This window comes from Planococcus citri, chromosome 1, assembly GCF_950023065.1.
Source record: "Planococcus citri chromosome 1, ihPlaCitr1.1, whole genome shotgun sequence".
In the NCBI taxonomy this organism is placed as follows: domain Eukaryota; kingdom Metazoa; phylum Arthropoda; class Insecta; order Hemiptera; family Pseudococcidae; genus Planococcus; species Planococcus citri.
Window position 1 is genome coordinate 65,655,272 of NC_088677.1, and position 12,152 is coordinate 65,667,423.

Consider the following 12,152-nt stretch of genomic DNA (forward strand, 5'->3'; position numbering starts at 1 on the left):
AGATATTGAAATCGTCCTTAAAAACAGCTCTTTAGAATTTTCAAAAATTGGTCAAAAATCCAAAAATGAATCTCAGTGCCTGAAAGTTGGGTCTCAGGGGTCCATGATGTGTTCTTTCGATCTAGCTTGGCTTAGTTCAAATCGGAAAGTGAAAGATTTTTTGCGATCGTCTCGCGAATTTGGTCAAACGAGAAAAAACGAAAAATTTGCCGGGAGGGAGAAACGGATAGGGGGGAATAAAATTTTCCCCCATTTGAACGTATTCTGTGAACTCGACATCATCTTTTTGTGGAATTAATTACTCCTTTCAAGTCAACAACTTTGCTTCTACGTAATACCTACTTACGTCAATACTTGAACTAGCATATCCAGGCCACATAAAATGTACATAAAATTCTAATTTCTAAACATCGTGTTTTTTATTTCATTTTTTTCATTCATTTTCAAACGATTAATCTGCAAATGAGATACCAACTGACCGAAAGAAACATCAATTACACATTTCGCAGTCAAGCTGTGAAATTATATCGTACCTTCATATCGCGAATGTAAGGAGGTTTACATGGCAATTAAAATGGTATTCGAAGTGAAAAATCGCGAAATGACGTCAATGCAACGATACCATCCGATTCGGGTGATAATTATCGAACCTCATCAATGCAGATACCTATAGGTCTGTAGGTATTCACCGCAAACACGTGCATAATGCATTCGGATTGACTAATTGTCACATCTCAGTACACGTGTTTGAAAAAATACACCAGAATAACCAATGGTTGGAAAATTATTATTGCAACACTTCGTCGAAAAAGAAAAGGAAAAACTTAGCGTCAGAAAAGTGAGGAAAAAATTGAAAACAATAAGATGAAAAGAATAACAGCGTATATGGGCGTTAATTCCGTACAAAATTGTCGCCAGTGTCACCCGATTAAGGAACTAAATACCAGGTATGGAAATACGCCATCTTTGGATATGGAAAAAAATTTTCAAGGACTAAATTTATAAATAATACCACCAATTTACGTTATTTTTTTACTTCATATTCATTTTAATACACAAAATAAACATTTTCCCACCATTTTTTTGATTCAATTTCATTATAAGACTGAAATGAAAAAATCACATCACCGTCAAAACTACGAAATCTATAACCAAAAATGGCGTATTTCCATACCTGGTATTTAGTTCCTTAACCCGATTAAAGCCAACTGCTCTTAGAAGCCCATCTTCATCCTCTTTATCGAGCTACTGCCGATTTAAAGAAAGAAAAAAAAGAAACCTCTACCAAAGAAGGCGAGAAGAGAAGCAAAAAAAAAAAACCAAAAGAAAACACCGTCCTTATTGAAAATAAGATACTTGACGTTGAAAATTGTAATCGTTTTTGAAATTACCGATTTACTTTTTTTTTTACTTCGCTTTCGGTTTTTCTTTTTCATTATTTTGCTTTCTTTTTCGCCGGTGTTTTTTTTCCCTTTTCATGTTTTTCCGTATGACGTTGTGTACACGACGACGACGATGCTTAAAGAACTACGAATAGCATCTAAAAGCAGGAGTGAGGGGAGGAAACGGCTGTAACAACAAGTTTCTTCTCGTCTCTTTTCCTTTCTCTTATGCAACATGATTCGTATCTTGGAATGTTTTTCCAAGAGATGAGGAAAAGCTTACTGTACTGTGTACGAAGTACGAAGGCTATGGTATTTTATTTTGAGGAAGTAGGGAAGAGTGTCTTAATCGTATCCTGGTGGAGGGGGAGTGTTATGTGGATGGCGCATTTTGAGGAAAATTTCTGGAACTGAGTTATGATTTAGAGACCAAGAGCGTTTCCAGATTAGAGATTTTAGAATTTGAAATTAGATTAATAATATTATGTTTTTATTATTTATTTTTGAGTCGAATTGTATTTTGCTGTTTGCGACCTTAGTGAAGTAAAATTACTTGCTCGTTGTTGGATGCCTCATTTTCAGGGGAATTATTCAACGTTTTTGGGACTGTCTCCGTGTTTTCTAGGGTTCTCAGTGCTATAAAACAAAAACAAAAAAATGCATTACCTAATTTATAAATTTAGAATTTTATTAATTGATGTGGTTGATTACGTTGAACGGTATTATTTTGCTTTTTGTGACTGAGTGAAGTAAAATTACTTACTTTTTGTTGGATGTCTCATTTTCAGACATATATTCGTTTTTGGTATTCTTTTGTGTTAACTTTCCATGCTATTGCTCTGAAATTATAATTTTCACGAGTATTCTATTGATTTAATAGTCACTCAACTGCAGGTAGATAAAATTGTGTCACAAACCTAAACAAGGTATTAGTTGAGATGGTTTAAAAATCTCTGGTAACTTGAATCTTCCTTTGCAGAACCATCGAGATTAAAGTAAATCGAAATGCTTCAAAATCAGCTACTTGCATGGTGGAGAATGTTTCTTCTTTAACTGGTCCTTTTTTTCTGAAGGTTTTTCTGCATTGCTTTGACCTGTGGATTTTGTCTGACAACATAATAAGTATACCTATAAAATCAATAATGTTGTGATTTATATAAATGAGCTAACTTAGTTCTAGTCTGAAAAAAAAACAAATCAGAAACAAAATGTTCAGAAATTGAGCAAATGCTGATTTTCAAAATGGCAGACCTGCTTTCTTTGAAAATGTGATTTTTTCGTCGGTTGTTCTGGAAATAACCAATTAATCAAAAATTTATTTTTTAATCAACCCATTTGAAATTTCGCGCTTACTGGTCAATGTGGTTGAGAGAGTGTCCAATAAGCATCAATCAAAGTTTGAGATGCTACTGATCAGTTATGTGATTTTTTGTGTCCAATTTGAAATTTCAGAAGAAAATTGGAAACTTTCTGGAGACTCTTTTAACCCTTTGGAGGTTCTTCAGGTTTCCATGTTGGGGATACAAGTTGCTTTGAAGAATGTAATTGGGCATCCTGCCCAATTGATCGAATCACAAAAAAATTAAACTTTCGAAGAGAAATTATTTTGGAAAATGTACGTTTTAAAAAAGCTCAAATCCTTCATTGACTTCATTTCCAAGAAAACAAATGGAACATAAATTGAGAATCTTTTTCAAAAATAATTCCACAACAAAATAAAAAGTGTTAGTGGCACTTTTTGAAAACATTTTAAAAAAATTATCAAGAAAACAAATTATAATTGAGATAGTAAAAAAGGTCGTCATGGCATTTCTCAAGTTGAGTAATGCTGTTGTCTAAAAAATGAAGAAAACGAAAATCTAGGTTGCAGAGAGAAGGTTTTGTATCAAGTCATAAAATCTTTTTGGAAATCGGACCGAAATATGATTGAGAAAGTTCTATGCTACATCTTTCGTTTCAAAGCGAAAATGTTTTCATCATTAGTTACCCCCACCACAAAGCTCTCAATTTCATCAAATTTTATGTCATATTTTGATCCGATTTGCGACAAGATTTTATGACTTGATGGAAAGTCCTCTGTTTGAGGCTTAGATTTATGTTTTTTTTTCAATTTTTTGGACAAAGGCATTTCTTGTACCGAGTTTCTATTTTTACTCAACTTGGGAAATGCCAGATGACCCTTTTTACTATCGTTAATACAATTTTTTTCTCAATATTTTTTGTTTTAATGTTTTCAAAAAATGCTCTTAATGTTTTTTACTCGAGTTGTTGAGTTATTTTTGAAAAAAATTTCCAATTTATAAATTCATCAGTATTGTTGGAAATGAGAGATTTGAGCTTTTTCAAAACTTCTATTTTCCAAAATGATTTTCTTTCAAAAGTCAACTTTTTTGTGATTTAGTCAATTGAGCAGGGTAGATACCAGTTGGTTTCTCCGACATGAAACCTAGAAAACCTTCAAAGGGTTAATATTATGTACAATAACAAAAATATGAATTCGTCATTTTTCATATTTAAAATTTTATGAAGAAAATTGATAACTTGCTAGAGATTTCCTGTTTCAATAGCTCTAACTGCCGTTTTCACATCTTTTAGTCTTCAACAATGCATTGAACAACCATCGATACCAAGCAAGTAGTGGAAATCTTTTTCCAGGTTGTTGAGTTCTCTGCCATAGGTCCTTCAGCAGGGTGTCTACAGGCCGAAAAAAGTACGAATTTTACGAAAAAGGTACGAAATTGGAACAAATGACCCCAAAAAAAGTACGAAAAAGCGTCAAAAACGTACAAAATTTACAAAATTTGTACGAAATTTTGAAAGGATTTAAATGTTAATTTGCCGACAAAATTACCATAATGTATCATCAACATTTTTATTTTTTTCAAAAGCTTTTGCCCTCACTTCGCTCGGGCTAAATTATTGTTTTCTATATTTTCTCAAATTATTCATTGTGTTTGGAATGTCGTTAGTTTTAAACAAACTTTTTAAAATGTCATTGGTGGAAAAACTGGATTTTTCACATTAAAATGACTACTGTTTCGCTTCTTGAAACTACAAATTTAGAAAAGTTTTTGCCCTCGCCTCGCTCGGGCTTTTCTTCTTTTTTTTTCGAAGTCTCGTTTTCAAGTCTTTTGAAATGAAATTTTCAAAAACTTTCACCCTTGCTTCACTCGGGCCAATTTTTTTCTTTTAAAATTGGAGTAAAATCACTTTTGGGCCCCCAAAAATTCAAAACAGATTTCATTGATGGTTAAACAGGCTACTAGCGTTAGTTTTTCCTCGGCCACAGTTTCATTCTGTATTCTGAGTTAGGGCTGTAAAATATTTAGAATATTAGGTATAAGTAATAAATTGAAATATAATTTCTCTTTTCGCGTCTATATACGGTACATAAAATTACTTACTCATTTTCAGGAGAATTATCACTCTTTGTTAGATGTCTCATTTCCACAGGAATCATTTGGCTTTTGGGATAAGCTAATTATCATCATTGTCATTTTGTGAGAACGTTTTATGCTCTGAAATTATAATATTTTCATGAGTATTGATTAATATTCACACAACTGCTGCAGGGTAGATAAACTTGTGTCACAAACCTGAACAAGGTCTTATGTTAGTTGGGGTGGTTCAAAAATCTTTGGTAACTTGAATCTTTCCTAGTGGAACCATCGAGATGCTTCAAAATCAGCTTCTTGCACTTGTGGAGAAGGTTTCTTCTTTGGCTCGTCCACATTTTTTTGGAGGGGGTTCTGCATTATTTCACCTGTGCATTTTGTTTGAAAACTTAAGTAATGAGTAGGGAATCAAAGGTTGCGATTTATATAGAGACCTACTAGCAGGTAGATAAAATTGTGTTACAAACCTGAACAAGGTCTTATAGTTGAGGTGGTTAATAATTCTCTGGCAACTTGAATCTTCCTTAGTGAAACCATCGAGATGCTTCAAAATCCGTTTCTTTCACTAGTGGGGAAGATTACTTCTTTGGCTCGTCCATTTTTTTGGAGGGTTTTCTGCATTACTTTCACTTGTGAAATTTGTCTGAGAACAAGTAGAAAATTTGGCCAGATGAGAGATTTCAGAATTTGGAATTCAATTAATATTTAATAATAATACACTCATGAGGTGGTCCTCCCAAAATCGGATCAGATGTGGATACACTCGTTAATGTTTCATGTTTTTATTATTTATTTTAACAATTGTTGTGAAAATTGATGAAGAAAGAAAATATGAAAATTTGAAAAATGAAACTTTTGGCTAGGAAAGTGGAAACTCGCAACCACTTCGGGAAAAAACGAAAAAACTGAAAAAAAGTAAAAATTAAAAATTTAAAAATAAGTCAAACTAAAACTGATTACTGAACCAAATGAATTTTGCAAAAAAAAGCTTAAAGAAAGCTGAATAAAATAATAAAGCTTTTGGATCTCAAAAAATCTTCAAGATCATCAGCTATCAGCTTTCAGCTTTTAGATCTCGGCTAGCTTTTTATCACTGCTGTAAATTTCGTGCTTTTGGATTTGGGTAAAATCAAATTTGCGGAGAAAAAAAAACAATTAACAAAAAGCAAAAACCCTTTTGCAATCAGTGATTTTTTCATTATTTAATTTGCTAAACCAGGTATTTTTAGCGATTTAGTGAAGTTTGATAAACTTTTTAAACAAAAGAAAAATCATTTTGTAAAATGAAAGTTTTGAAAAAGCTCAAATCCTTCAAAATAATTCAACAGCAAGAGTGAAAATTATGAGTCAGAAGCATTTTTTGAAAACATAAAATATTTTTTTTAAAATTAATTTCAAAAAAAATCTTAATAATGATAGTAAGAAGACGATCTGTCATTTCCCAAGTTGAGAAATAATAAAACCTTGGTGGAAAAATTGATTTGTCCAAAAATATAGGAAACAAAAATCTTGGTCGCACAGATGGGATTTTTTTCAAGTCTTAAAATTTTGTCGGAAATCGGACCAAAATTTGATACAAAATAGAGCTTTGGGGTCAGGGGAACTGACGTTCGAAAAATTTGGGAGATGAAGCATAGAACTTTCTTTCATTTTGGAGAGGAAGAACTATTTTACCATTTACTCAGATGTTGGAATATGAAGATGAACATAATGAGAAATTGTAGAATTATTAGTTGACTAAAATACAAATTCATCTGCGAGTTCAGACAATCATCTTTGCTTTTGCTAAGGGGATTTGTGTTTTTGTTGACTAGTATTTCTCTTTATTATCAACTCCATATTCAGATATCTGATTCAGTGATAAGACACTTTTTTTTGCAAAATGAAAGAAAGTTCTAAGCTGCATTACCCGCTTTGTATCAAAAAATTGTTTATTTATTAGTTCCTCTGACCACAGAGCTCTCAATTTTTCCAAATTTTTCATACATTCAGTTTAATTTCTGATGAAGATCTTACGACTTGATAAAAAATCCTCTTTTTGAGGTTTAGATTCATGTTTTTTTTTTTGTTGTTTTTTTTTGGACTACGGCATATCTTTTACCAAAGTTCTATTTTTGCTCAACTTAAGAAATGTCAAATGACCTTGATATAGTTGATATAATTTTTTTCTCAATATTTTTTGTTTTAATGTTTTCAAAAAATGCTCTTAATGTTTCTTGCTCGAGTTGATGAGTTATTTTTGAAAAAAAGTTCCAATTTATAAATTCATTAGTATTGTTGGAAATGAGAGATTTGAGCTTTTTCAAAAATTTTATTTTCCAAAATGATTTTCTTTCAAAGGTCAAATTTTTTGTAATTTAGTCAATTGAGCAGGGTAGATACGAGTTGTTTTCTCATACAACAACAAATGAATTCGTCATTTTTCATATTTGAAATTTTGAAGAAAATAAAATTGGTAACTTGCTGGGAGACTTGATTTTTCAATAGCTCTAATGATTGTCTTTTGCTTATCTTTTAGTCTTCAACAATGCAGTTTGTTCCTCTAAGGTAATTGAATAACCATCGATACCAAGCAAGTACTGGAAATCTTTTTGCAGGTTGTTGAGTTCTCTGCCATAGGTCCTTCAGTCACGTTCGATGGTTCTTTCCTCAATATCTCTGATTGAGTCTTTTTCTCATCTTTCTTTTTCATCAATGCAGTTTCCTCCTCTAAGGTAATTCACTAACCATCGTTACTGAGCAAGTAGTGGAAATCTTCTTCCGGATTGTTGGATTCTCTGCCATTGGATTGTTCTTTCAGTTTTGATGGCTCTTTCCAAAAGTCCTCGCTTTTCCTGGTTGAATGAACAGTGAAAATGTAGGTACAAGCGAAATGCAATCTAGCTGGAAGAAAGTCAACTTCTGCCAAAGGCTCAAGTTTAGATCTAAAATAATGGAAATTGAATCAGGGGGTCGATTTTAGAGAGTAGAAGTTTCGAGTTATTTATTTCAAAAATTGGCAACTTTGGAATTTTTTCGAAAGAATTTCAACTTGCAAAAGTTGCCAAACATTAATTCCTACAGTTTTGAACTTATCAGTTCGAATTTGTGATTCTCTCTCCCTAATCGATTCGGAATATCAAAATTTAAGACGGGGTTAAATTTTCAGATGCCAAAGTTTATTAAGTACCTACAACGCTTTCAACTCTCTTGCAATCAGCAAATAACTGATGAGTGATGAATAATTATTAACTAATTTATGTTTTTCTGAATGTGAGTGTGCTCATTGTTCAAGTATTTAGAGACTAATCTAACTCTACATTGTTTTTTTTTTTTTTGTTGTATTCACAGAACGCTTCGGCTCAGGCAGCTCTTCAAGCCGCTCAGGCATTAAGTGGCAACTCAGATACCCAAGGTGGCCCGAATACAGTACTCAGAGTGATTATCGAACATATGCTGTATCCTATTACGTTGGACGTTTTGCATCAGGTAAAGAAATTAAAATCATTCCGCCTTCGCCTACTCGCAGTATAATATTTTTTTTCATAACTACTTAACCTACTGTCGAGATTGTCGAGATTCGCGAACCGTACTGTACCGAGTTAAATACCGCGCACCAGCGATCTTGAGTAAATAAATCATCGTATTTTTGGACAGCTCTACTTTTCCCCTTTAATTTTTACGCGTTTTTAAACATCGTTTCTTGTCCAGAATTTTATGTACTGACGAACGTCGAAATTAAGACACCTTTCCTCGCACACCCTTGTACCCTGATCTTAGTATCAGATAAGGAATCGTATAGCGTTGCCTGAATAATTGTAATGGCCGCGTAAACTTATACACGTATGTATGATATGGCTCACAGTCAGTTACCTACACATAACGCGTTATTATTATTAAAATACTTACCCAAATAATATAATTATATAATTACACCAGTATTAAATAACTGTACTGCTCAGACGAGACGTTGCAGTTGTTGTTGTTATTAGTGCTGTTGTTATATTTGTTGTAAGTATTACAGGAGGTGTATTTATATCACGTATGAAATGTACGAGTAGGTATATAAATGTAATTACCAAAACATGCTAATTAATTTTATCATCGTAAATGTATCTCTGATATGAGATCTAATATCTATATGGCTCGACTCACAGGGTATTAAAAATTCACACTGATGCGTCTTCGGGCAGCGTGAAATGTACGAGTACGACGACGAGCTCGTAACCGGAAATTTTCCATACATGCTACCCTCATCTTGAGATCGCATGCGAGGTAGTTTTTATTTTTTTGGGATTTTTTTCTTGTAGATGAAGCCTCTAGTGTACAGTCCAAGTGGCAAAAATGGCTCTAGAAATCGAGTTTGGTCTTCCCTCATTCCCTTGAGTGCGAATTTTTGGGCAAATTCAGCACAAAAATGGTTACAGAGACCGTCATCGAATCGAGAGTTTTTGGAAAAGTGATTTGTGACCTATTAAAATGACTGAAAATTTTGCGAGAAATTCAAATTTATCGATGAAATGGTTTTTGGAACAGTTTTAAGGAATTTTTCAGCCCAGAATTGGGCGATAATTTTTAGAATTTTTGTAAAAATATCATACGACCTATGACCTATTACAATGGGTTAAAAAACAAAGACAATGCTTTACCAACGCCAACGCGATAATTTCCGAACTACGCTCTGCTACCATATAGAATTTTTTCCATCGAGTTCCCTAAATTCTAATAGAAGGCAGTCGAAGAATCAAATTCTTTAGCTAATAGAAAGTCGAAAACAACGAACGAAAAAAAAAAAACGTTCACAACTTGATAGGTCGACTAAATAGGTCAAGTATAGGTACACGAAATAGGTAAAATAATTGTTTATACAAATATGTATAACAATAGGATCAAATTGAGAGTAAGTAACGAATGGTTCGAATCATCGCGAAAACATTAAATTTATAATTAGACGAGTAAAATATGGCAGGAAACTCCTAAACCGACGACTAGATCGAATTATTCGCATCAATTTTGATTATTCGATAAATTACCAGAAACTGAAAAGTAATCTACTTTCAAAACCCATGGTTTTGAGTAAGTCTTCAAAATATACCTATCTAATCACCAACTACCTATTTCTAATCCTACGGGCATGAAAATCGATCCCTATTCGACGAATTATGCTATACATAGCACGTAGTAGACGACGATTTTCGAAGACATTCACGTTTATTTACGAAAGAAATGAACAATTGAACATTGAATCGGTGCTAAAAGCTGATCAAATTTTCGCGAAAAATTGAAATATTTCAACGAAAATTCGTTTTAAGTATTTTCAAAGAATTTTGAGCCCCAACTCGACGGATCATTATTTTTGAAATTTTTTTTTAAAAGTCACCTTGTGACTTATCAAAATAAGTTGAAATTTTGCGAGACATTCGAATTTTTCAATGAAAATGTTCTCCGAGAATTTTCGAATAGTTTCGAGTCAGGAATAACGTCATAATTTTTGGAGGTTTTGAAAAAGTGACCTTGAGACTTATCAAAATGGTTTAAAATTCTGCGAGAAATTCAAATTTTTCGACGAAAATGTTTTGAAAGCAGCTTGAAGAATACGACTTCTCCATCTGTATGGCAATTTTAAAATTACATACGCATAAAAGTACATACTTGAAATAATTATTGCTTTGATAAAATTAGTTACTGTTCTTTTCACGTTTCTAGCTAATATTGTGCAAATGGCCCGGATTCTTCTAGTATTTTCTATTATGTATTATTTTTCTAGCGTCTTCATTGCCATCTACCTGATCGAAAACCGGAATTGGCCATCCGGTAATTTCAGCAATTCTTGGACGGATTCTCTCTTAAAATAAAACAACATCCTCTGACGAATTGACGCTGACATAGTCAAGATACCTTATTATTATTATTGCTGTGCTCATCAGTAAATTACAAGCATATGAAAGGAGTAAAAAAACAACTTACCTATACATTCAATTTAAGGAGGTATACTTACTAAGTGTCCGATCGAATCCGGTATATGCAGGTGTGCAAATTCTGAACAAAATAGCCACAACTTCTTGTACTGCCTCCCCTCCAACAAATAATCCAAAAATAAGCTGCATTGAATCTAGGTTCAACTTAGCTATATGTATAATACTGATTGACACAATGGTTTTTTTGCTTTTCTGAAAAATATCACGCGACCTATCAAAATGCCTAAAATCTTGCGAGAAATTGAAGTAAGTTCGAGAAAATGTGTTTTGAGCATATTTTTTTGGAATAGTTGAAAAAGTTGCCTCGCAACATGAAATGGCGTAAAATTTTGGGAAAAATTCATATTTTTTGAGCAGTTTTGAAAAATCTTGAGCCCGAAACTTGAGCCTCAAATTCCTTTCAAATTGCTCAAAAAGAATTTTGATAGAAATTTTTGATTTTTCTGCAGAAATTTTTGCCCATTTTGATGGGTCACTTGACGGAAAATTCCAAAAGTCATGTACCACATTGGGTGAAATTTTTCAAAAATTCTCAAAAAACATTTTTGTGGAATAATCTGAATTTCTTGCGAAATTTTAACCCATTTTGATAAGTTGCACGACAGTTTTTCAAAATCCCAAAAATCGTGACTCGATTTTGGGCTCAAAACACTTTATAGAAGCTCCAAAAATTTCTCGTTAAAAAATGTAAACTTTTCGCAATAATTTCAATGTATTTTGATCTCTTGAGTATAACAACGTCCTCTGACGAATTGATGCTGAAATAGTCTAGATACCGTTATTATTTCTGTGTTTATCAGAAAATTACTAGTACCTAACTTGTATGAAAGGAGAAAAAAAACCACTTTCATTTATGTAGTTTAAGGAAAATATAACTTAGTTGAAACCAATACCTTGTAGAAATACGTCTGCGATTTCATATAATATTATATTATGTATTTTGTATTTACATTTTCGAGTCCGTCAAATTGATAGCGGTTATTACGTTAGCCGGAGTTTGTGGGAAAATCTGAATTTTTGGCAAAATTTTAACCCATTTTGATAAGTTGCATCACGCTGTTTCGATATCCCTAAAATCATGTCTGGATTTTGAGCTTAAAATACGTCATGGGAGCTCCAAAAATTTCTCGTTGAAAAATGTAAAATTGAAATATTTTAATGTACCTACCTACCTACATAATTTGATCGTTTGCATGACATTTTTTTCAAAAATCTCATAAATCATAACTTGATTAAGTATGGGCTAAAACATTCTCCGAAAAAGGTCTAAAAAACTTTCGTGAAATAATATTTGAATTCCTTGCGAAATTGTGACTCATTTTGATAGGTTTCGACGTCATTTTTGAGTCATTTCTAGTCAAGTCGCCAAGCTTTTTGCCTTTGTGGTTGACAATTTTTGCAAAAAGTGTTCATCGGTA

At 32.7% G+C, this 12,152-nt stretch overlaps 1 protein-coding gene across 7 annotated transcripts in view; it reads left to right on the plus strand.

The window, feature by feature from the left end:
- Positions 1-12,152, plus strand: part of heph (polypyrimidine tract-binding protein 1 heph) — a 613,245-nt gene that overhangs the window by 530,425 nt on the left and 70,668 nt on the right. For all 7 annotated transcript variants that reach the window (XM_065347154.1, XM_065347155.1, XM_065347157.1 and 4 more), the window contains one exon: positions 8,108-8,245. In XM_065347154.1, the coding sequence (XP_065203226.1) occupies positions 8,108-8,245 (138 nt within the window). The remainder of the gene's footprint in view (positions 1-8,107; positions 8,246-12,152) is intronic.